The sequence below is a fragment of the Lissotriton vulgaris genome, unplaced genomic scaffold, assembly GCF_964263255.1.
Source record: "Lissotriton vulgaris unplaced genomic scaffold, aLisVul1.2 SCAFFOLD_3152, whole genome shotgun sequence".
Classification (NCBI taxonomy): domain Eukaryota; kingdom Metazoa; phylum Chordata; class Amphibia; order Caudata; family Salamandridae; genus Lissotriton; species Lissotriton vulgaris.
In genome coordinates, this window is record NW_028241625.1 from 15,910 (window position 1) to 42,447 (window position 26,538).

At 43.7% G+C, this 26,538-nt stretch overlaps 1 protein-coding gene across 1 annotated transcript in view; it reads right to left on the reverse strand.

Moving 5' to 3' along the window:
• The window catches only part of LOC147670601 (SH3 domain-containing kinase-binding protein 1-like), a gene marked incomplete at both ends in the record, with an annotated part of 258,766 nt that overhangs the window by 9,565 nt on the left and 222,663 nt on the right, over nt 1-26,538 (reverse strand). The window contains one exon of the mRNA XM_086948138.1: nt 21,060-21,135. Coding sequence (XP_086804264.1) covers nt 21,060-21,135 — 76 coding nt within the window. The remainder of the gene's footprint in view (nt 1-21,059; nt 21,136-26,538) is intronic.

The following is a 26,538-nucleotide window of genomic DNA, read 5'->3' on the forward strand; positions in this document are numbered from 1 at the left end:
TCTTGTGATGTGTGGCATCTAGCTATCTCAGAGTGCAAAATTCTGCTCACTCCCATGATGACAGGACCCCTCACTAAGACCTCTCTCAGTGTTTGAAACTTTGTGGTCCAACCTAGAGTGGCTACCTGATTGGTACACACCCACAGGAAAACCAGTTGGCAACTGCCCCTGCCCCATCCCCATTGCCAACCAGTCTACCAGAACAAAAGAGCGCCCCTCTACTGTGTATCCACCATTTGCCCTTACCTTTTTGAAGCTAGCCTTTTGGGCACGCACCCTGTGTGGTTTTCACCAAAGAGAAGCAACTCCTCGTTCAACAGCAGGGCTCTATTGTTTCCTTGCCTGGAAGTCGATCACACTCTTACCCAGGGGAGCAGAAGGCTGTCTTCTGGCCAGCATCTGTGAAAACTCGGGAAACAGAGTTTCTAAAGTTGCTTTTTAGTTAAGTTATATTAAATTTGTCTTGGACAACAAGTTGGGTTTAATATAACGATTATTTTGATACCCTCTAGTACCAACTTTTCAGAAGTTAGCACAGCGAGTTGTCAGTTCGTAACTCACCAATGGGTCAACTACCCTTTCCACAGCAAAATGGCAATCTGTTTTTTTACTGTTAGGACATACAAAAACAAATGTCCCACATTTTAATATACAGCACCCTGCCTCAGGACTCGATAGACCTGTGGTAGCGGTGACATAAATATTTAAAAAAGGGGGGTCTGAACTTTTCCATTCGTTTAAACAGCAAAGTCAAGCTAGCAGTCTAAAACTGCTCTACCAGTCTGCAGTGGCAGACTGGGAGACATGTTTTATTTATCACACTCAGGGTGGCACAATGAGTGCAGCAGCCCTAGAAGGACACTTTCATTTATAGGCCGTGGGTATCCCTAGTACCATATACTAGGGACTTATAAGTTAACTTTTACCAATTGGGCATGAACCAATCCAACATAAACTTTAAGAGGTACAGCACTGGCACTAAGGCCTCTCACTGAGTCGAAAAACCAGCAGCACCAGTTCAAAACTAGGAGTGGTCATGCAAAGGGAGGAATTTGCTTACACCTGCTTTTTCAGGATTAAGACGCATGAACAACTCTGCCAATGCACTCCAAACCTAATCACCCCTCCTCACCTCTCCTGCTATTTCAGTATTGAGAAATACCCCAGTATTTGTTTGCTCTTCCTCAATCCAAACCACTTGTAGGTAGGGGTGGCACTAGCACTGAAGGAAATGGATGGGGTCAGTGGTGGAAGTAGGTAGTCCTAACATAGGCAGGGACGGCACCATTCTAGGAAAATATCTGGGCTCTGGTCCTCATTTAATTTGTCAAATAAGCACTGGAATCAAATCCGAAATAGGAATATTTGGCCTCCACTGAGCACTGTAGTAGTAACCAATGCACTGGAGCAACTGGGGTAAAGAACAGTTTACTCACCAGAGAATTGTTTAGCGAACACTAGCTAGTGCAGTACCTGGTGGAAAGGCCTTGCAACTTTAAAGGTAATGGACCAATTGCCTTGAAACCTTGAAGGAAATATAAAAACAAGCATTGGCAGAGCCAATCAGTCTTGCCTTATAAAAATGTGACTGAAGAGGATACATATTGGCTTGGTAATTCTTGTTTGATTTGGCAGAGATGAAAAAAATAACATGACTGCTATAGGTTGACCATTTGTCGTGACATCGCGATGCAAGCATACAGCACCAAAGCCATCTTTGAATGGTGTTTTCTCAAAGAAAACTCTGTTCAGTTAGTTAATAGGGGTAAGGGGTTTCTTTGAGAAAACATCATTCCAATAGTCGACTGGTATTTTCTCAAGGAAAATGCATTCAAAGAAGGCCCCCAGTGTGTTCATATGTGTTGCGAAGCACGAGTAGATATAATGGAATGAATCATTAGTTACATTTATCATGTAAAATGACAGATAGCAGTTACAGAATAGCAAATATGGAACAAGTATGTATGCAAGCCAAAAAATGATGCAAATGGCCAAGTAGGAAGATGTAGCTGCCTGGTCCCCATTAAAAATGGGAATTTAAAAATAAATACATAACTAAAAAGACTGGAAAGGGGGCACAGGGAAGCAACCAACATCCAAAGGTCTGGGAGTATTGGGGAATTGTGGATGCAGAGCAAGAAGTGAGCAGCCTGATAGTGTGCTGCTTCTTGGCCCTCATTAAAAAGAGTTTAACTTGCATGCTCATGATGGCCCCTGGCCGTCATGCGTCACGATGGGCGTGTGCAGAGGACGGCCGGGGGCCACCCACTATTCTAATCACCCTCACAGCACGAAAATTCGTGCCGCATGCAAGGGGTTAACAAAATAAGTAAATAAATATTGAGTATAAATTGAAGTGTGTGGATCCAATTGGGAAAAGAGGTAGGAAAGATATGCGCTCCCATGAAATGTCTAAAGCCAAAGAGAAAATAGTGTCCCACAGTGAAAAATATTTGTCACCCAGGCATCCAGTAAGAAATATGGTAGAGAAGAAGCTTTCCAGAGGTGGGACACACAAAGAATAGTGGGGAAAGACATTGAATGAGAAGCAGAGAAATTAGATAGATAAGAAAGACATCCAGTCTAGCTTATATGTATATAGATTAGTTTACTGAAGACCGCAGGCCGGCGACAACACACAACTGAAGCTGTCTTTAGACGAGACCTAAAGAAAAGTTGATTGCTTGCAGTCTAAATGGTTTTCTTAAAGTTAGGATTTGACTATGTCACAAAGTGATCAAATTTTTAGAATTAAACTTTCATTTACCATATCAGTGCATTATGACGCTTGCAGTTGTTGGTTTAGCTCATTTAAACCCTCTGAGGTATCACTCTCAAACAATGATTTACGTAAAAAGAAGGTCCATGATTAGTGCTTCTAAGCGAGCTCAGGCCCCACAAACGATTTTTCAGTAAGTCCTAAAGGAGGCTGTACAGAAGAGCTCAATATCAGTGGAAAGGCCTTCACAAGATCACTGCCTAGAATATGGTGATAGGTTGTTTTTTTAGCCTTAGATTCCCCATGTTTTGCAAACCCTTCTGACATTCGTCTTTGGGCCTCATTAACCCCTTGTATGCGGGGCGGATTCCCCCGCTGTGCTAGGGGGCGGGGGGCGCGCACAGCGCCCCGGTGCTCATGACGAGCTGAGCTCGTCATGAGCCACGATGCTCGTGTGCTCATGACAAGCTGAGCTCGTCATGACCACACCCGTTTGTGTAGAACGTTCGCACAGCAGAGGAATTTCCCCATCGTGCCAGCGTTCTAACAGGCATGACGAGCTCAGCTCGTCATGAGCACCGGAGCACCGTGGCTCATGACAAGCTGAGCTCGTCATGAGCTTTTAAGGGGTTAAGGAGTCTCCAATAACCCTGATTCGGCCGGTAATGATAGTTACACGGCAAGCTAGAATTGAAATTTCCCCGGAAACTCTGCAGATGTGTGCTGGTTCATCCAGCTGCTGAAAAACTCTTAAATACCAGGAGAAAAAGATACAGGCATTATGACATATTCGAACTATCAAGATAATTCAGTTAAATCAGTCACGCTATTTGAGACTTGTGATAAACTAAACATGAAAATAAAAGTGTTAAGGGGTGCAATGGGATTCTATGGTCAAACGCTCAAGGTTTTAACCTTGATACATAGTCAAAAACAGCATCATCACAGATTGCAACATAAGGCACAATAAAAAGGCAGGCAAGTGTAATGTGAACTCACGTGAATACAAAACCTAATGGACCTGGACAAAGCCAATCACTTTTGCTTTTGTATGGTGAGAAAATTCTATCAAACTTCATTGACATACATCACGGATACAGCATGGGAAGCAGCAATGCCAGTTTCCCTTACATGAAGAACATATACAATACCAGTGGCCGCAGCAGCAATGCAAGTTTTATTCAGCACTACAGCTAGGCCAGACTGGCCGTAGTAGACACCGGGCATTTCCCCGATGGGACGCCAGGGTGAGGGCCAGTTTTAGACCCCTGGGGGTTGTTTTTGATACCGGGGCCGGTTTTGCAGCCTGCAATATTGCCCCCGGTAACAAAAGCGGCACAAAGCTTTCCTGCTGCTAAAACCCCCACTGGGGCTGGCCGAGCTCTTTGCCAGGGCAGGTTTCGGTTCACAGTCCAGCCCTGCACTACAGCACATTCACCAGCAACGGATTTCCCCCGGTTGCTATGGTATTATAGTAGGGGCTGCAGACACTTGTGTGGCCCCTTCTGTAACAGCAATAATGTTTGTGCACATGTAGCGCCTGCACTATCTTGAGGCCATTCCCTTATTTGCAAATGGGTGTGGCCTCATACAAATGAGGGAACCACTTTGCGTTTGCACCCGCACCATGCTGGCAATGTGGGCGAAGAGGCAAATATGCCCTTAGGAGGTGCACTGACACTGTGCCACAAAAGGGGCACACTTTCAGTGTGTCCCTTGAGGCCAGCCATCTCGAGGGGTGATGGGGGTCCCATGGATCCCACCACACATTCCACCTGCAGGGGGATCTAGAATCCCTCTCCACATTTCACTAAATGTACTGCCCCCAGGGCAGCACGGCTTTGCGGTTGCCCTGGGGGTAGCGCATACATTGTGTTAGGGTGCCCTATCCCAGTTTGCGCACTTCCTTAAAGGTAAGCCGTGGTGCAAACAAGGGAAGCGTGCCTTTTATGTAATACAGCCTGAGGTAGGGTATGAGCAGGAGCAAGGCAAGCTTCAATCACATACACCGTACAGAGAAATCACATTCAACAGCAGTGCAAGGTTTTCTGATCATTACAAATCTTTGAGTTCCACAACTAGATATTTGTGGTCAATAAACTTGAAAAGATCACAAGAACAGCTAAGGGAACGTTAGAGTATAAAGGCGAAGACAAAAAAATCAGCGGAAACTAGAGAACTAGATACCCATCACTAACAAGTACACATTACTAACAACCTCACCTCACATACTGTATACAGCTCACAGGCTCATCAAAGTATTATTGAGATCATGTCTCAAAACTTCACCTGGAGTATCATTCCTATTCTTAAAAGCCACCACAGGCATACTGTGTCCTAAACTGGAGACTACATATATAGTGGCATGTCTAGTTCTGAAGCAGTCATCTGACCTAACAGGGCCCGTGTTGGATCCCTCACCGAGAGTGTTGCTCATATTTTGAGAGGCTACCTCTGCCATTTTGTTCCCCACTCCGGAGACCCCCTATGGTATACCGTGCCTACTTGTAAAGGAGGCCTTATCTGGAGGGTTGTATCCACCGCTCAAGATCACCTCTGGCAAAGTGTATCTAGTTCTGAGTGTCACATATAAAGGTGTGTACCCAGTTCTGGAGGCCACCTCTAATGTCCCCTAATGGATGGGCCAGAATGGACAGTGATTGATGGCTGAAGAATTCTGAATGCTTGGTAGATAACACATTGATGGTGAGGATTACTAAATGGAATGGATGGGGAGTGGTGTCTTGTAATGGATCGTGGCTACTGAAGAGGAGGGGTAAATTGTGAATGGACGATGAATGGTGGTTAAAGTATGAAAGGTTCTTTGAAGGTGGTAGATGACTGGTTGGTTGGATGGATACTATAGGTGTTTGTGGATGGATGGATAGATGGGTGGAATGATGGCTGGATGGTGAGCATTTGAATTGATGATAAGGGTCTGTGGATAAATATGCATGCCAACATTGTTGACTTAGGAAGACACACAACTTTGTAAGCCAGAATTGCTTAGAGAAATTTACAGAAGGCCAGCTGGTAGGTTGGTATTCAGGTTGCTAGCCTGAAAATGCTGTAGGAGGTGGGTTCGACTAGTAATGCCGAGGGGGCAGTGAAGCAATGAGCGAGAACTATATTAATGAGTTTGTGGAGTCAGCTTTAAGTTCCAAGAGTATAGGGGAGGGTAAACATGTGAGAAAATGAGGCGGACACACAACCACAAGGAAGGCAGAGACATGGAGGTGTTGATGTGGGAGCGGATGGATGATTTTTGAGGGTGAGGATAGAAGAATGTTAAAAGGCAGCAAGAAAGAGATTGAAGTTGTGGGAGGCACAGACTGGTGACTGCAATCCAGGTGGACTTTGGAAGGCAGGTAAGGACATGAGAGAGAGGGGGGCACCGGCATTGACAATAAGGATTTGGCAGACGATGGGCATGAGAGGGGTGACTAGGAGAGTATGGATGTCATAACAAGTGAGCCTGTAAAAGTCTTGGCAAGTGGCATGAGAGGGAAGAACAGTTGGAAGGTGGCAATCAAGAGAACTAGTTTGCTACCTACTAAACTAAAGGTTAAAAAATTAGATTCTCATAATTGTAGAAATCCTCATTCATTCATTCATGTGGTCCATGGAATCCACAGGGTGTTTTTAAGAACCTTCACTCATTAACCTAGTTGGTGACATGCTTCATCATGGGGTTCCCACCCAGTTCGCCGAAGGCTTCCAGAGTGTACTACGATGCCGGTTTACAGCAGAGCTAGTTTTTTGTGATTGCAACAGTGTATGTGGTGATGTGTGATTTAAAAGTGGCTCAGGAACCCCTACCACATGTAGTGATTTTAGTGACAGGGGTCTTGGTCAAATTTAAAAACAGTGGTGGATCTTTATGAAACTTTAATTGAGGATAGACCAATTAAAGTCTCATAAAGATCGACCACTGTACTGGCAACTTCCAATGATCTCCAAAATACATGTTCATTAGGTGTGAGTACAAAGGTTTTTGTGTCATCTCTATCAAAATTGGAATTAAAGGCATGCATGCCCTCTTGCATTTGTTAATCACAAGAGGTATGAATGGATATGGGAGAAAACAGTGCGGAAAGATTCCTAAACAAGTCAGTGACAGTGCACTCCCATTAGTTTGGGGATGTTGGTACCCTTAGACTTTGCAGATTCATTATGCCTTTTCATGCCTTTCACTGACTCATCTTCTGGGACACAACAAAGATGTGCTTCCTGCAGCAGGTGCACATACTACACAAGCCTGAACGTCCGGGTAGGCCTATATGAAACATTTTTTTACCAGCAGAATCGCAAACAGATCCTGTAATATGCCAAATGCTCACAAGAAAATTGTTTCCAGTAGAAATGTCCTGAGACAAATAAATGGCTGGAAGGAAAGGTACAAAAGATAAAAACAGATGGTGAAAATGGGGCTACTCCGATGAAATGATGGCAAAAGTCAACATTTTCATGCAGTAGTTGCCATCTCATTTTGCTCTCATAAAGCATGTAGTGTTCACAAGGATTATGGCTGGTTTGGGAAAAAAAACTAGCAAATTCATCCAAAATTAGTTTAAGGCTAGAACCCTCAGCTGGGGGGAGGGGGGGGGGGGGGGTGGGGGTTACTCCTGAGCCCGTACTCAGTTGTCAACTAAAAATATACAAGGCATCCAGAACAGATTTTAAACGTGCGTTTGAAATTATTTTGCACTCTTGTATTATGGACTCTGCACTTATGCACAATGCACAGGACAGATTCTTGATGTGCCGTTTTACACTTAACCTACTCCCATTTATGTTGGCATCACCAGCAGGGTTTTCAACGTCAATTGAACAGAAGGGATCCTGCGGCTGCGACAACAGGTCTCCGCAGGATTCCCTTCATTTGTTTTACTCTGCCCTTTTTTCACAATGCCCAGGCGCAGATTTCTTGTAAAAGTTTTAAAACAAGCTAAACTGGAACACGCCAGTGAGGCATTAGTCTTTTTACAAAAAGCATCGGACCCTTTAACACTGTGTTGTATAATGAATTTTATCAAAGTGGCGGTCCGTTTAAGGTTAACTAGGGGAGATGAATGATGTGTTCCTGATTTTCCTTTCTTAATGTGTTGTATTTTTTCTTCGCTTTGTGTCCCATGTTAACATTAATATTTTAGTATCAGGATCTTGAAAATGTTTAATGATTTTTTATTCATGTAAATATGTATGTGCTTTTATGGTGATTCTTAATCATCAAATAAAGATTCCTTGAATTGAATTGACTCTGCACTCTTTTTATACTCTTCTGAGAAGTGCAATATTAATTGCTCTATTTCCTCTCTCTGATCATGGCCATATTCACTGATATAAGCAGGTGAGTTAGATATGCATTATTGTATGGCTACTTACCTCTCCACTTTCCCCCCACGGTGCTCAATATCTTCATCCTCTTTCAGAATGAGAATCGGCTGTCGATTCTGGGCTTTTGTGACTTTTTTTTTTTTAATAGAGTTTTATATAGCGCGATCTTGACCCGAATCGGGTATCGGAGCGATTTACATAGCACAGTTGCATTACATGAGGACACGTTCATTTGTGTTAGGCACATACATACATACAGGCATTTGACAAAGGTGCAGATGTTCGATTTTTACTCTTAATTTTTCTTAGTCCGTTTTGCTACAGAATATAAGAGAAAATATTTTTGTTTTCCTCAGTCGTATGCCTGTTGTTGCACAAATGTTCCAGTAACCTTAATAAAAGGTGGATGAAGGTAGGGTAGAGGGGGCACTCTGCACAGTTTTGCAGGGAGATCGTGATAGCTGACGGACTTGGACAGAATCTTGCCCCAAAAACCAAAACTAATAGTGGCCACCAATAACCCACATACTTGTGAAGCACCCTGCTTCGGTGTTTTGCAAGGCATGAGGCACTGCATGGAATGTTTGTGGTCGCATCAGGTAAATCAACAGCAAAAACCAGTCCAACAGGCCATAAAACCGGCCCACAGACAGCCAAAAACTGGTCCACAGACAGGTCATGTCAGACTAGCCATTCTGGCACTGCCTGAGTACCCTAGTGTAGACCAATCCGACCCAGGCTGCGGAATTAACAGGAAAAGCACGTGCCTGTTTCTTTTCATTATGGGAAGCAATGAGGGTAGATAAATATAGTGGATAATGCTGCTCCTTGCATGTGCGTCTTTGGGCAGCACGAGGAATACGAATACAAAAGCAATGACAAAACCAGTAGGCCTGGTATTAACATGGAAAGCAGGCATGTACCAATGCGCACAGGTGCATGGCTGCGTTTCCATCTATTAGCCCATTACAGCCAGACAAATTGGCTTTGCCAGTGCTTGTTGTTGGTGTTGCTAATTCACTAAATTAAATTAGGCAAACTGACTAAAGGAGGAGGGCGGAAACAAAAGGAAGCCGGTGCAGGGGTAGGGGAGTGAGCAGTAACAAAAGGATGCCGGACTCCCACATAAGGAAGGAAGGAAGCTGACACACGGGGAGAGATCACAAAGGAGAAACCAGGACACAAAGATAAGTAGGAAAGCTCAAATGGGGTGGAAAGAGGGTTCAGCGGTGGAGGCAGAACCCACAGTGAGGCAGAATAAAGCTCAAAAAGTGAGACCGGGAACGGACATACGGGGCAAGGGGTCACAGAAACGAGGGAGGATGGGGTTAAAGGGCAAACAAATGGGGAGAGAGAAAGACAGACACACTTAAGACCAAGTCAGAGACAAGAATTGATGGAGGGTAAAACGATTGAAGTATAAAGACAGGGATTACTACACATAAAGCATATTTATTTTCATTTCCTTGAATCACTTTTAGAAAGAAAGCAGCATCAAGATAATAATAAAATAGGTATTATGCTCAGTCAACTGCAATCATACGCTAGAAAGCACCTAGAAGTCATCATTGAGGCGTGGAAATAGAACTGCCACATGATGAGTTTAGGAGTGTGACAGCACCACCTAGTGTGCATTCAAGGCAATTAGAAATGTTAACAGGCAGCAAAGCCGCGCGGCAGTGAAAGTGGCAGCAGGGGAGGGGGCATGGGCGATTTCTTTTCGGGAGCGTGCGACCATATGGCGCCACCATATGGCACCACCATATGGCACTGCACGCTCCTGAAAGGAAATCGCCAAGATGTGCACGCGTAGCAATGCAACGCGTACACTTCTTTGCTGCAAAAGCTCTGCTGATGGCATGAGGTCCCCTACTGTGAAACGCATGCGCGTTGCCTAGGACGAGACCTACAAAGGCGAGTTGGATCCGCGATTCGTATTGACAACATAAACAAAATCATGGGAGAACATGAGCAAAATCGTGGCAAATAGACACTCCCAACCCAACCCGTTAAAGTACCTCATTCAGCCCAAGTCCACTGAGATATGGTAGACTCAGGGAGTCACTTTCATATTTTGCAGGGGTTCATTTTGTGTTACGCCACAGGCCTTTGATGGGTTACCGCGTACTACAGAAAAAAACAGTTTGCGATGGGGACTTTTCCAAGATTTATCGACTAAATCGTAGGGGTTTTCTTTGTATTGCCTGACGTGGGCGTGGACAACGATCTGCGAGTGCAGGTAAATTGACTGTTTTTACTGAGCCAGATTTAACTCCAAGCACTTAAGAGAAGTTCAAATCCACAAATGCCCATTTCTTATACAAAGGCACTCCACCCCTCTAAGCCTCATTTAACACGTTATTCTCTACTTTCTAAACTAACCCCAACTACTATTCAAGGTAAAAAAGGAAATGTAATACGTCCTATTCCAGAGTCAAAACATGCCTCTTGGGTTGTACAAAAAATATAGTAATATCAGGATGCAGACTTTGAAGAGTAAAGCCATACTATAATCTACTGAGACTTCAGGGTTTGTAACTGGCAAGTTCAGGTTTTGCTGAAGGCAAAGTAGTAGTTGTATTTTGCTGGGAGAAAGGATACAAGCACAAGTGTAAAAGTTGGGAAAGGGACATTTTGATAACAAATTTCAGTGGCACTATCTATGATATGACAGCTGAGCCGGCTCCAGCCTCAGCAGGGCCTGGACCAGATCACTTAAGATGGTGGGATTTTAACCCAGCTGCTCACCCGGGAACAGTAAGCGGGTGACCCCAGGAGGTTGGGTGCATTTACAGAACCACAGGCGCCCTCCCACCACCCCCTGAAACACGACCCTGGCACCCACTGAACAAGCAAGCAATACCTTCCACCATGATGGGTCCGGTCTGTTCTCGCGAGAGCTGTGCGGGCAGCCTACAGCGCTCGGCGACAGGAAGAGCGGTTCTCGCGATATGCGTGCACGGGTTGCTGTGTATACTCGCATCCGGACAGGGTCAGGGCTGATGCAGGTGGCACAAGTGCAACATCAGCTCCACGACGCAAACTAGTGAGCGCTCTTCGATTCAGGATTAAATATTTTGCAAACTGCAACATGAAATGTGCCAGACTCACAAATGTGTGTATAACACCACCCGGCCGCCGAGCAGAAATTAGCATTTTATATCCTACCTTATTAAGTACTGAAGTCGGCATCTCATTCAGCCAATATGTTATTCGCAGGCTGATGTTTGCATGTGCTTTGGTGAGCATTGGCCTCGTGGCAGTAAAGCCGCGCGGCAGTGAAAGTGGCAGCAGGGGGAGGGGGCATGGGCAATTTCCTTTCGGGAGCGTGCGACCATATGGCTCCGCGCGCTCCCGAAAGTAAATCGCCAACATGTGCACGCGTTGCACTGCAAGCAATGCAACGCGTGCACTTCTTTGCTGAAAAAGCTCTGCCAATGGCATTAGGTCCCCTCCTATGAAACGCATGCGCGTTGCGTAGGACGAGACCTAAACATGCGGAAAAATACATTTTTTGTTTTGTTTTTGGGTCCCTATGTCTGTGTAAGACCACCCCCGTCTCCAAACTTGAATTTCGTTATGCGGAATTGGAGGGAAAAAAGGGGGTGGGGCTGGAGTTAAGTAAATCAATTCTTTTTTCATTGATAAAATTGCCACAATCAAAAACAATATTCCCCCCACCACTAGGTCTCACATCAGCGCCCTTCCTCCTCTGAACCCCCATTCCCTGAATGTTTTTCCCCCGATTTCTTTAGACATCTTCCGCTCACTACTCTCGGCTGTGGGCTCAGGCTCCCCCAAGGATTGTTGTCCCCCCCAAATCCTTTGAGATGCCTTCATGTCATGTCCCTACCCTCCTCTGGACCTCTTAAACCGGTCACTCTCCACAGGCTCTGTCCCCAATGCCTTCAAAAGCGCTGTGGTGGTACCTATTGTCAAAAAACCCGGTTCCGATCCTGCGGTACTGGGTAACTACCGACCTATCTCCCTTCTGCCATATCTGGGGAAGGTCCTGGAAACCTATGTCACCCGCTGCCTGGGCTCTTTCATCGAGGAGACTCATTTCCTCGATGACCAACAGGCTGGTTTCAGACCCTCCCATTCTACGGAGGCAGTGGTGACAGCGGTTATGGACACGCTGAGACAGGGGGCGGACAAGAACTTGGCCCAGGCCCTGGTGCTACTTGATCTTTCGGCCGCTTTCGACACGGTCGACCACGACATCTTGGTCGACCGTGTCAGAAATGCTGGGATATCGGGCCTGGCCCTGTCTTGGATCGTATCCTTTGTCCAACTCCGGACCCAATCTGTTCACCTATCCTCCTTTTCTGCCCCTTCCACTTCACTTTCTTGCGGTGTCCCCCAGGGTTCTGCTTTATCCCCCCTCCTGTTTAATCTTTATATGCAGCCTCTTCTGGTCTCTCTCCGTCACTCTTCTGTTACCACTTTTAATTATGCAGATGATTTACAACTTATCTTTCCTATTGACTCTTCTCATCTTTCCTGCTCTAATTTCCAAACCACCATGCTCTCCATCTACGAGTGGATGAACTTCAGCCAGCTGAAGCTCAACCCTAGCAAGACAGAGCTGGTCCTGATAGGCGGGCCCCATCATCCTTGGACTTCCAACTTCTGGCCCCCTGCCCTCGGCCCCCCTCCCTGCCCAGTTGACTCCGTGAAGAGCCTAGGTGTTGTCATCTCCAGTGACCTTTCGATGCGGCCGCACATCAATGCTGTTACCTCGGCCTGCTTTTTCCATCTTCGCAGGATCGGGAAGATCCGAAAGTACCTGTCCCCAGAGGCTCTTATCCTTGTCATCCTGGCCTTGGTTACCTCACGTTTAGACTATGCCAACTGTCTATACGTGGGGATTCCAGCCTACCATCTTCAACGGCTTCAACTGGTGCAAAATCAGGCTGCCAGATTAATTTTTCAGCAACCAAAACTTCAACATGTCACCCCACTGTTAAAAACTCTGCACTGGCTCCCTGTTGCGCAACGATGCATCTTCAAACTTGGCTGCACCGTTTTCAAATCTCTTTTTGTCTCCGCTCCTGCTTTTATTTCTCTTTGCTTACACCCTTACATCCCTCCCCGACACCTTAGATCCTCTGCCCACAATCTGTTGGTCACTCCTAGGTTCAGACGCAAGAAGCACGGTGGTGCTGGCTTCTCCTTCCTTGCCCCATCTACTTGGAACTCCCTTCCCCTCCCCATTCGGCTCATCCCTGACTATCCCTCCTTTCGCAAATCTTTAAAAACTCATTTGTTCGGTCTTGCCCACGGTTAGCGGTCTACACCCCCTGCGCCCTAGTCCACTGTCTTCGAGCGCCAAGAAACCAATTGGTGTATGAGCGCGGTATCAAAATCCTTTAACATAACATAACACACAAATAACTTTTTTTATTCTATTTCCCAAAAACAATCCTTCAAAAATTGCATGTGTAACAAATTTCCCTCCGTCACACCTGGAGCGAACAAATGCATTTCCCAGGTTTTTTGCTTTCACCTGTGCTGTGTTGAGTGCAGTGTTTGGGCGCTCAGGAAAACAAATGGGACGACGGGGTTAAGGATGGACACATGGAGGGAGGGTAACTAAGTGAGGGAAGGTAACTAAATGAGGGAAACAGACATAACAACTCACTAAAAAGCCGATTGTGAGAGATGGTGTGGCATAATAACATGAGCTGAAGACTTTAAAACTGGGGAAGCGGGTTCAAGTCTCCGCGTTATTCATTTCATGTATAATAACTCCCCAAGTGGCTCCTACAAAGTAACACAAAGTTGCGCGCAGCAGCAACGACAGGAGAAATCTATTTGTATTTTATTGCATTTCATAGCAGTGGAAGTGCTAGTTCACGCCTGCCCAGCAAATCTTAACCACCAGTTTATGCAATTAAACAGTCAGACTGCACACGACTGAAATGTATATATTGGGGTTGTCATTTTGTCCAGTGAATGGTTTCAAATATGTGCAAACTTGGGTTGATGTTTTCAAATTTATACGTAAACTTAAGCTCCTCAAATACTTTAAACTTAGCAAGTCAACTGAAGCTGCATCACTAAATGTGCCGCATGGGTTAACCAGCGCTTCTCTTCAAGTATCAGACTTTGGTGCACTAAAAATTAAACATTTGTTGGCCTAGAATAACGAAAATACTATTAACTCCACACAAAGGAGCTTCAAATGGTGGGAATTCGAAAAAGAGTCCCTATCCAAGTCCGTTTCGTCCACCTTCGAATGTCATCCCCTTAATGCCAAAAGAGGCTATAGATACCTTCAATGACTGTCTTATTGAAGATATAAAAAAACTTAACCATAAAGTGTTGAATAAATTGAAACATAGAAAATATTCAGAAAAACAATACACCAACTTAATGAGCAAACTACGAAACAATGGCAATTTGATAATCAATAAAGCCGATAAAGGGGGCAACATTGTGTTATGGCCGAGGGCACTTTATCTGGAGGAAGCGGAACGACATTTAAAAGATGCATCCTGCTATAGAAAAGCCACCTTCAATGACCTCAAAGTGATTAAAGATCTGATTTTCAAGGAACTAGCTCAATGGAAAAGAACAGCATTACTGAGTAATAATGAATATTGTTTTTTTTGTTTTTTTTTAAATGATCACCCAATTACATCAGTACTTTATTTTATCATCAAAATCCACAAAAACGTTATACCAGTTCCTGGGAGACCAATAATATCAACCCAGAAAAGTATCCTAGAACCGATATCAAAATATGTGAACTACTTTTTACATGATTTCGTGAAGAACCTTCCTTCCTATATTAGAGACATGGGTCACTTGTGTAAATTACAGAATGTTACTTGGAATGAGAAGTGTCTATTTATGGTGATGGACATTTGTTCCCTATACACAAGTATTCGTCACTCTGGTGGATTGGAAGCAGTGAAACATTTTTTGAACAAACACAGTATTGAATTTGACCAACATAATGTGATGCTGCTGAGAATGATTGAGCTATGGCTCATGAATAATTATTTTATTTTCAACAAAGAAGTTCATCAACAGCTACGTGGAGTGGCGATGGGGGCATGCTTCTCTCCCAGCTACGAGTGTCTTCACGCTGGCTGGTGGGGGGGGGGGGGGAACATGTCCTCAGGACCACCCCTGAGAAACTGTATGATGCCCACATACTTCATTGGTGGGTATTTATAGACTATGTCTGTGTCATTTGGAAAGGTACTGTTGATTCGGCTAAAAGCTTTGTAGAAACCATCAATAATAATGAGTTTAATCTGGAATTTACTGCCCACATAAGCAACCAATGTGTACAATTTCTAGACGTTGAATTTTATGCTGAGAATGCTTTTATAAACACCAAACTCCACAGAAAAAGTATGGCTGGCAATTCTGTACTGCACGCCAGCAGCTCCCAACCGAACCATCTTAAGAGCATTCCGTATGGTGACTTTAAGGATAAGGAGAATTTGCAGTTCAGAAACAGATCTTCAAAATTGTCAGTCAGAAGCCCTTCAAAGATGCAGTGCTCGAGGGTACAAAACTAAAGATTTAAGGACTGCCTAGGTGAGAGCTAATAGTCACTCTAGAGAGGATTGCTTACAGGACACCACTACTAATATCGCCTCTATTGATTCAGAGAGGTAATCTTTCCGAAATGAATGATGCAGTAAGATTGATGACCACCTATAGTAACCAGAAAAAACAAGTGAGGAAAACCATACTAAGGAACTGGCCTATAATATTGACTGATCTGACGTTGTCAAAAATGTTGCCAGAACGTCCATCTTGGACATTTAGACGTGCTCCCTCGATGAGGGACGCACTTGTCAAAACTAGCCCAGAAGTGTCAGTCTCTGGCAATTGGTTATCAAAAAGGACAGGTTTCTTTAATGCAGTTCATGCAGAGAGTGTAAATTTGGAAAAAATACTACTGAATATTCTACAGCTTTTGAATCTAGACCTACTAAGATCAAAGGGATGTTTACTTGCAAAACAGAATTTGTGGTATACGTATTGGAAAACTCATGCCACTTAAAATATGTGGGCAGTACCAAATTACATGTATTCAATCGTATACTGCAATATCTCCGAGCTGTAGGCAAATCTGATTCGAGTTATCCAGTCGCTTGTAATTTTAAACTTGTACATCAGAACAATCTAACGACTTGAGTTACTTTGTAATTGACTCAGTACCCAAGTCAGTTAGAGGTGGGAATAGAGAAAAGAAACGTCAGCAGTTAGAATCCCGGTATATTCTAACATTGGATACCAGAATGCCAAATGGCCTCAACACAGGAGAAGATTTACATAGCTTCCTTTAGATTGATGTTCTGAAATGTTAGTGATGATCTGTACCCCTCATAGATATTTTTAAGGTTATGGTTTTTTAGAGCCCGGTTTTTAGCATATTTTTTATCTAGTTTTACTTGGTCTTACCTGGTTTTTACTAGGTCTTTCCTGGTTTTACATGGTTTTGGCTTGTTTTAGCAGGGTTTTATCTAACTGTATCTTTAACCTTCTGACTAATCTGTACTGTATGCACTTTCTCCATTTGCTGCTTGGTATTGCTTGACATCAATTTGTATGCCCCAGTCAAATGTTATTAATATTGCACTTGCAATATATTTGTAATGAGTTTACCACTAGGCATATGGGATTTTGTTACACATACGTACAGGTATATATATATTCACTGTTACCACACAATTTGCACTTTTTGCCAAATGTTCACAGTGCACTTGCACTTTGTATATTTGCTAAAAATGGCTTATCTACTGCTCCCTTTAAACACTAAAATGTTTTTTGTTTGCTATGTAGGACAATAGCTCACTATTTGTGATGAATTGAGCATTAATTAATGTTTTGCACTTGCCCTTTATTTGTGTTACTTTCCCTTTGTTTTATGAGCTAATTATGTTGACAACCAATGTTGAATCTTAGACTGTATTTTAGATGTTCATTTTAATTTATTCTACTTTTTATGAGGCATATCAAAGGAAACCGCCACTTTGCAATAAGATTTTGGTCAAACAATTTTTACACAGATAATATTTGTTAATTCAATGTTATTAATTAGTAGGTGTGATTTCCTCTGTTATGACCTATTATAGGGTTTTAATGACACCATGTATGGTATATCATTAGCCTGCATATCTAATATTGAAAAGGTCTTGAGATGTCATCAGTGATGTCACTGACCATGTCATGAATGAACTAATATGTGACATCAGCAGTGCATTGCGGGTGCGCGAAATATAGTTAGTACAACTAACTATATAGGAGCAATTTCAATGGTTTTGTATGAGTGAAATGTCCAGCTAACTATAACACCCCTAAAACTTATTGATTTTTGAGTGAATTTCAAAGGTTTTTTAAAAGCTAATTCCTAACTATACAAGGCCTGAAACCTATGGTTTTTTCAGTGAAGATATATATATATATATATATATATATATATATATTTTTTTTTTTTATTGGTTGCTTTGAAGTTCTTTGTGTGCTTTCCATTTTTAGATGTTATGGCGTCTTTTGTTGTTTCAATATGAAGCCCCCTCCCCTAGCCTTTTAGTGGATCTGGTGACCCCCATCCCCCGGGGCCTAATGCATTTGCATCAATGGAAAGCAGTTGATTGCTCCCACGGACACCATCCCCCGGGGCCCGATAGAGCTGCATCCCCAGGGACACTGTAGTTCCCTGCCTGGGAGAGTGCGGGAATACCCTGCCCCCGCTCCCCCGCTCTACCAGAAAACAAAGTTACTGAACCCTCTCCCACCAGCACCACAAAGGATAATGGCTGGGGAGCTGGCAGGGGCCGCAGGGGAATTGAGGTCCCCCACAACGCCTGCCCACGGCTCACAAAGATTTGGCACTGCGGCACCCACTGTTAAACAAAATGGTGCCTTCCGCTGCCACCTGGTAACGGTGCTGGTGGGGACCCAGCAAGGGCTCAGACGGCATTGGGCCTGCCCACACAGTCCCCAAATTATAGAAATTAAAAAAACTGTGTGCCCTGGCTGGGAACTGGGGCACTCAAAAAAGTTTTTTAAAAAGCCAAAAAAAGAATACATGAGTGGCAGGAGACACTCATTTATTATTCACAGCTCCTGTAAGGAGCGCCCTTTAGTGTCCTAGGACTTTTTTGAATTACTACTTGTTGGTGCCCCTAGAAGAAGCTGGGGCACCATTGACCATTTTTTCTGATGTTTTGGTGGGGTGCAGGGACTGCAACATAACAAAACTCAGTAAATCTCCTGGGTCATTGAAACCATGACCTCAGGATTATTTTTTTAAAGCACTCTGAGCTGGAGCGGTTTGCTCTTTAGCTGGAGTGCAGTGCCATGTTGAGGTTGATTCTATGGCTGCATTTTGTGGCCTGAAAGATGTTAAGAAAAGACTCAGACATATTTAATATTTTATTTAATAAAATATATATATAAAAAATACCCTGAATCAATCAGTATTATTAAACATTGCAATTTATGAATTTATGAAATATACATTTTATTATAGCTATTGGTGATTTTTTTTACAAAGCCAATCGGTCTGCCTAATATATGTTGATGTGCAGACCACCTAGTAAAGTCAATAGGCCCAGCCACTATTAATTTGGTATTTTGGCCCTTTGACAAAGCCAGTAGGTCTGCCACGGTCAAAATTGCACTTTTTATATTGTTACATGACATAGTCAGTCATGTGCCCTGGTTGGTGATTGGTGCTGATGCCCTCTCCATGCAATGCAAATTACATCACTCATGTCCTGTTCTATGACATGAGATTTCTTAGTGAGAAACCAAACAATGCAATCATATAGCTATAAAAAAGGGTCAATATGTTCTTTCTCCTCTTTAAAGATATCTTCAGGCAGCTGCTTTCCAGGGGGACTGGAGGTGGCATGCTGCCACACTGAAGAAGATGTACTCGCCTCTATTTCGTCCCTCTTCCTTTCCTCAGCATTGAGCTGCTCTTTTTGCCAGGCATTGTGCTGAAGGCCTACACAGCAGGTTTGGCTGTCTGCAAACGATCAGATGCATGGCCTTGCCATAATCCAGACCTTCTGGATAACTACCACTGTGCAAGGCTGAAGGCCATGTTCAGTGGTGGTTGGCTGTCCATGATCATTTCGATGCAGGCCCTGACTGATAGCCAGGCCCTGCAGCCAACCCCTGCCATACATAACACAAAGTTGTCTGCAGTAAGGATTTGCGAGAGTTGTATGTATGGCCTGGCTATAGGTCAGGCCCAGTGGCCAATATCTGCTGCGCAAGAACACGAAAGCTTGGGATTGATCGCCTGGTGATCGTTGGGTGCAGGTTTTGCCAAATGCCATTCCCTGTGGCCAATCATTGCTGCACTTGGCTAAAGGCCATGTACAGTAGGGGTTTACCTACCCATGGATGGTTGGGCTCAGGGCCCATTGTTGACAGTAGAAGGTGATACGCAAAGGATGTTGGTCACCTATGGAGGGATGCTCACAGGGCCTGCCAATGCCCTGTGACCAACTTCTAGTATGGACAGCCGAAGGGCATATGAAGTGCCAGATGAATGCTCAAAGAGGTTGGACACAAAGCCTGGTCCTGTAGCTCTTCAACCCCCACTTTACATTGATAAACACAGAACATTGGTACCTCAGCTTGCTGTCAATGTCATGAGTGATGTCATGAATGATGTCATTTGAAATGTCATGAATGATGATGTCACACTTTGAGTGAAGTTCTAGTTTTATGTTGAGTTTTTTTTACAATTCTGTTTTACTATAGCAAACAACTAAGTTTCCAATGGGAGCTAATATAATAATGCTAGTTTTTTTGGCCCACCCACCTTAATTTACACTCCAACCAGAAAGAACTGGGTGAGAACTGACATGCCAACCATTCACAATTTATTTGGAATCTTTGTGCAAATTCATCAAACTCCGCCGAAACTAAAAACAAACCAAAAATCACCGTTTCAACTGGAACCCAGATCTAATCATACCTGTAGTGTTACTTGAATTGCTTATGAACTTTTGATCAAAAACCATAGTTCACAAGTGTTGGCATGTCAAGTTTTGGACAGAGCAGGGGGAGGGGTAGCAAAACTTAAAGAGGGGAACAAGAAAGTTGCATTTTCCCATTTTAAAATCCAAACAAACCTTTGCTCAGCTCTCCAGCAAAATACGCAAAACTGAATTACATTAGTTTGACACGGATTCTAGAACTTTTTATTTTTCAGGGTATCCGAGCCCTTTACATGAGCACCAGTTTAGTTAAAGATGGACACATTCATTTTTTTTTTGTTAGGCAAGGGGAGATTAGGCGATTTGCACAGAATCGCAGTATGTTGAGCGTTGTTGCTGAGACTCGAACCCGGGTCCCCCCCTTTAGTTGACATATTTGTAAATCAGGTGTAACGATTCCTAATGAGTTTGAAGATTTGCATATTTAAATGTATCTGATGCAATTTAATTGCTTTATTTTAAACTTGAGTAATCGTTTCATAAAATTATTACCATTAATATTTATTACCATTAATATTATTGTTATTATTAACATAATTGATTATGATATTATTATGATACTTTACAGGGTTAGGGAGACGATATGGAGGTAATCATGATACTAATGTACTTACCTTGACGATGTAGTGGTTGCCGATGTACTGGATGCAATATTATTGTAGGTCAATATTAATGACCTTGATATAGAGTCATGCAACACACACACAGGAACGAACAACACGCTCTCAATAAGGTTATTAGATAACACCATTAAATGCTTTGCTGGTATTAGGGCACACCAACACCAGAGACATGCCTTTCATGCTTGCTAATCTCGATTCATGCAAACAAAGGCCAAGAGACTTTTAGATTGAGACAAGACAAAAAAGTACATCACCCCAGTGACAACAACAGTCAAATAACAGACACTGCACCTCTTCACATTGCTGTCCTGCTAGAGGGCACACTCTTGATTTCAACTGAATTCGAGGCAATAGATAGAGGCGAAGAAAATAAACACAATTTCGACCTACTTTTTGTTCGTCCATCGGCTTCCAGTTTCACTGGTTCCTGCGTTGATGAAGCGGGCAGCAATTTTCTCCCAATCGTCTGAAAAAAAGAATTGAAAATATGAGCTATTTGTTAGATAAACTGACAGCCTCATAAGGTTACAGGCAAGCTAGGGTTGCTTTCGTCCAGAAGAAAGCACAGCCTACAGTATACTAATCAGACATAACACAGGGACAGTCTCTGTGTAAAGGCTTTTCTTAACAAGCATTGGCAAAGTCATAGGTCTTGCCTATACAAGAGCTATTGGCGTTGTCGATGTGTTTTTGCCATGTTGTACACCACTGTAGCTGCTGTTCAGCATGGCTAAAAGTTAGTGGCGTGGAGTGTTCTGATGAGGACTGGGGGAAGAGTAGAGTGTTGTAGCCTGAGTGGATTGAAATAGGATGAGGAGTACTGGACTGGGGTGGTTAGGAGTGAGGAGGATTAGATTAGTTTGGGGTGGGGAGAATTAGATTGGCTTGGGCTGGGGTGGTTTGGGGTGTTGTTGATTGGATTAGAGTAGGGTGGTTTGGAGTGAGGTGAATTCGAGGTGGATGGAGGAGGTGGATTGGACTAGACTGGGGGTGTGGAATTAGTTGGGTGAATTGGAGTCAGGTGGATTGGATTGGGGTGGGCTGGACTGGGGTGGATTGGACTGGAGTGGGGTGAATCAGAGTGGGGTGAATTTGATTGGGGTGTACTGGATTGGATTGAGGTAGATTGGCTGAGTGGGGTGGATTGGATTGGAGTGTGGTGAGCTGCATGGAATGAATTGAGTGGGCAGAACTGGGATGTGATGGATTGGATTGGGGCAGAGTGAAGTGGATTTTAGTAGAGTGGGGTGGATTGGACTGCAGTGGAGTGGGGTTGATTGGGGTGGGGTGTACTGGCTGAAGTAGACTATATTGGAGTTGGGTGGATTAAAATAGGATGGGATGTGGTGTATTGAATTTGGGACGCGGTGGGGTGGATTGGATTGGAGTGGGGTGGAATGGAGTAGGGTGAATTTGAGTGGGGTGAATTGGATTGGTGTGAAGGTCACTTGGATTGGTGTGGGGTAAGGGTGGGGTGGCGTGGATTGGAGTAGGCTGGATTGCAGTGGGGTGGATTGGGGTTGACTGAATTGGAATGAGGTAGATGGGATTTAGTGGGTTAATTTGGATTGGGGTGGAGTAGACTGGGGTGGAGTGAATTGGATTGGTGTGGGATGTACTGGATTGAAGTGAACTGTATTGGGATGGGGTGGATTTGGCTGGTCTGGGTTGGGGAGGATTGGAGGGGGTGGATTGGATTGGATTGGGGTAAAGTGGACTGGATTGAGGTGAGATCGACTGAATTGGGGTGAGTGGGCTGGATTGGAGTAGGGTGAATTGGTTTGATCTAGAGCAGGGTCAATTGTTTTGTATTGGAGTGGGCAGTTTGGAGTGGGGCTGATTGTTTCGAATTGGAGTAAGGCAGATTGTTTTGGATTGGAGTGGGACAGATTGTTTTGGATTGGAGTGGACAGATTGAAGTGGGGCAGATTGTTTGCAATGGAGTGGGACAGATTGTTCTGGATTGGACGGATCGCTTTGGATTGAGTAGGGTAGATTGTTTTGGATTGGAGTGGGGCATATTGGTGTGGGCAATTTGGAGTGGGGCCGATTGTTTTGGATTGGAGTGGGATGGAATGGATTGGAGTGGGTGGATTGGGGAGAGATTAGGGTGGATTGGATTAGGATGAGGTGGATTAGATTGGGGTGGGGTACAATGGATTAGGGTGGATTGGTGTGGGGTGGATTGTAGAGGGTTGAGTGGGGTGAATTGGGATGAGTTGGTGGACTGGGGTGAGGTGGATTGGAGTGGAGCGAGGGGTGGATTGCAGTGGAATGGAAATGATTGGAGTGGGGCAGATTGTTTGGGGTTGGGGTACATTGGAGTGTGGCAGATTGTTTTGGATTGGAGTGGGGAAGACTGGAGTGGGATGGATTGGAGTGAGGCCGATTGTTTTATATTTGGGTGGGGCAGATTGAAGTGGGCAGATTGATTTGGATTGCACTGGGACAGGTTGGAGTGGGGCAGATCGTTTTAGATTGGAGTTGGGTGGATTGGAGTGGGGCAGACTCGAGTGGGGCAGATTGTTTTGGATTGGAGTGGATGGGTGCTACAGTGGAAGAGAGATACTGCAGATAGAGTTGCCATTCTTCAGGGCTTTATTCCTTCAATCTTTAGACCTTGGAATTCCATCTGTTGTGCGGAGCTTATGTCCATAGAGAAGTACACAGCCATAAGAGGATAGGATTGTATTTGTTTTCTATAGCAAACACTGTGCTTCCTTTATCACCTGCCCCCAATAAGAAAGTAGCCAAAAAGAGAGCTCTGGGAATCATAAGGTAGAATATGGCCGTGTAAATCTTGTTTGTCGGTTTACTTCCATACACAATGGAAAAACAATGCTGAGGAGCAACACAAGATTCAAAGCAGCCGTACAGCCATAATATGTATCGACTCCATCCTCCAGAGCGAAGAGTCCAAGAACATTAGCCTCTCTAATGATCTGGCCCTAACTGAACTGTCTAAGAAACAAGGTTATAAAGTGAACCAGGAGTGAGGCATGGAAAGTTCCCAAAGCTTGTGACTTCTTCAGGACAGCTACCATTCAAAGAGCCTATCTCTTTCATGGGGGTGGCGGAGGAGCAAGTGCCACTTGACTCTCAAAACATTGTCAGGGTGAAATGCTTTGGGACAGATCAGTGACTGTGACAGTCTTGCAACCTCTCTCTCTCTGCCGTTTACGTTCAACCAACTAATTGATTTTAAGAAATACGAGTGACTATACAAGCCTGATAGTGGCTTTGAAAGTCAACGGTTATTGCTTGCACATAGTGGTTGATTATTCTATCAGTTCAAAGTGTTAGCTTGGCCATGTAAAATGGTCTTGTATATGTTACATTGTAGCTTGACTGCAGAGTGACTACCTAGCAACAAGTGACTTCGCTTTGCCTTCTCCATAGGAACTACTAAGTATTTTCACTTCTTCTTTTATTGTGTTTGATTACTTATGTTTATATTCATTCTCTAGTCTTTGCCTACTCATTAACTTTGTCTTCTCTCTCTTCTGGATGTTATGCTTTACTTCTTTCTGTCTTTAGCACCCGCATTATTATCTCATCGCCTATTACCTATCACTAATGGTCACTCCTGCTTGTTTCTATTTCTGTACTTCATTATTGTATACCATGTGCAAAATCTGCTCCCTCTGGAGCTTATACATTACAAAGGATACAATACACTACAATATTACTTGAAGCATTCAACCCTTCATAGAAACTAAAAAAATTAACAAATCCCTCAGTCTGACTAATCTTTGCTTTGCTTCTATCCATTTTAGCACCTAGAAGCTATTTTGTCACAGTGAGATCTAGCAATGCATTGTATAACTTCCCTAACACGGGTAATGCCCACAGATGTAATCTACTGCTGTGGTGCGGTGTTGCTTACTTTCAAGGCATTTACCTATCATGCACTTTATCATTTGTATGGTTTTTCAGTGCTATCAGAGGTGCAAGTTTCTTCCAAATTGGTTTTTGAGGAATACAGACCAAGGGCCCAATTACAAAGTTGTTTGGAAACTGTCCCGAACTAATTGGTTCCGGACTGGTTTCCACACGAATTGGGTCCTGCGAGTCCGGAGGACCGATATGAATCTTCCCAACATTGTTTAGTTGGACTCGCATTGACTTCAATGGGAGCCTGTGTTCTGAATGAGAACATAGGCTCCCATTGAAAAAAGGGGGAGTTGTGGACAACCGTGCACCCTGTAGAGGGCACCCCATGGTGCATGTCACATTGTGCATGGTTTGGAAGAGGGGTCCCTTGGGGACCTCCTTGGGCTACATTTGTATGTCACCGGATGAAGGGGGGCCCTCAACGGACCCCCAAAGACAGATTCTGGCGGCTGTTTCGTCTCGGGCAAACCGAATCAAAACAGCTGTCCGAATCGGTCAACGTAATGGCTCGCCTGGAAACCATGCCCAAAGAGTTGTACGAATCAGCTGTAAAAGACTCTGGCTGTCTGGATGCCTTTCGGAACCGATTCGGACTGCTCGAACACTTTCCAGGCATCATAATCGGCTGTTGGGAAATCTGTACCACTCGTTTGGAAACAAGGGTTCCGAAACAGATTCTGCAATACCAAATCCCATCCAGAGCCTTTTCTAACAACATCGTAATCAGGCCCAAAGTGCCTTATTTAGAGTTTGGTAGCTGCACGACATCTACCAAAAAGAAGGGCATGACCTGACAGCTCTATGCAATCTAAATGAGATGGGAAGGACATGCATCACTTTTTGCCATACACTCCACATCCACCAAACTCTAACTAAGGCTCTAAGTTTGGTTCAGTTGCTGATGTAGATGCAAGTGCTATATATCTGTCTGTTTCCTGATAAAGTCATGTTTGTTGACTTGTGTCACTATGAACTAGACATCTGATCAATTAGGAGCAGATATTTTCACTACATTGTTTATGCTTCCCTAGCTAGAACTAGAACATATTTTACTTTGGGGCTCTTCCTAATGCCACAAAACAAGTACAATCTTTTGACAAAATAAGGAGGTGCCACCGGTAAGCACAAGTAAGCAAGTCATTCACTGCGTTGCTACAGCTGGAACATGTATATCATCGACTATGACAAGACAAGAAAAAGAAATGAAATGTGGATGCTATTATAAAATGAATATCCACTGTCAGTAGTATTCTATTTCGTAAGAGCATACATGGCCCTGCATTCATCAAAAACAAGTGAAGCCTGTTCCAGACAACAGATAACAAACAAGCAAATTGTATGAAAGAACTAGCATGTGTCACAGTTGCACAACGCTGTCTTTCACTGATCCGCTTGTGGAACCACATCATATATAACAATAAGCACCTGGCATCCCATACAATTGGTTATGTTTTTTTACATAAGCTTATTTATGATTCCAAAAGAAAATCAAAACAATACAGAACAACAATTTAGTAATATCAGACGTGTATTGATTCTGGAAGAACCGCAGCATAATAAGCGTAGCATACAAACATAGCTAGTAAGACAAATATGGCATATTATACAAAATTATGTTCTTAGTCATCACCATGAATGAAAATGTACTTTATCCTTTCAAGTTCAGGCTTGAAGGACACCAATAGACCCTCAGGTGCCCGCAGACCATGAGGCAAAATCATTTCTAAGTGGGGACTAGATATCCTTGGGTCCATTGAGATGTGAAGTCCTAGGGAAAATGTGTGTCAAAGAATGACCAGGCAGTGAGACATTACTGCCCAGTTACAGCCCACACAACGGCAATGGATTGAGCTGTTGGACGCTTTTTTTTTGCTAAGCAAGATGCTGAGCTGGAAGGGACTTTTTAATGTATATATGGATATTTCCCCTACATGTGTATGATACTACACATTTCTGTTCCTAGTGGCACTTACAC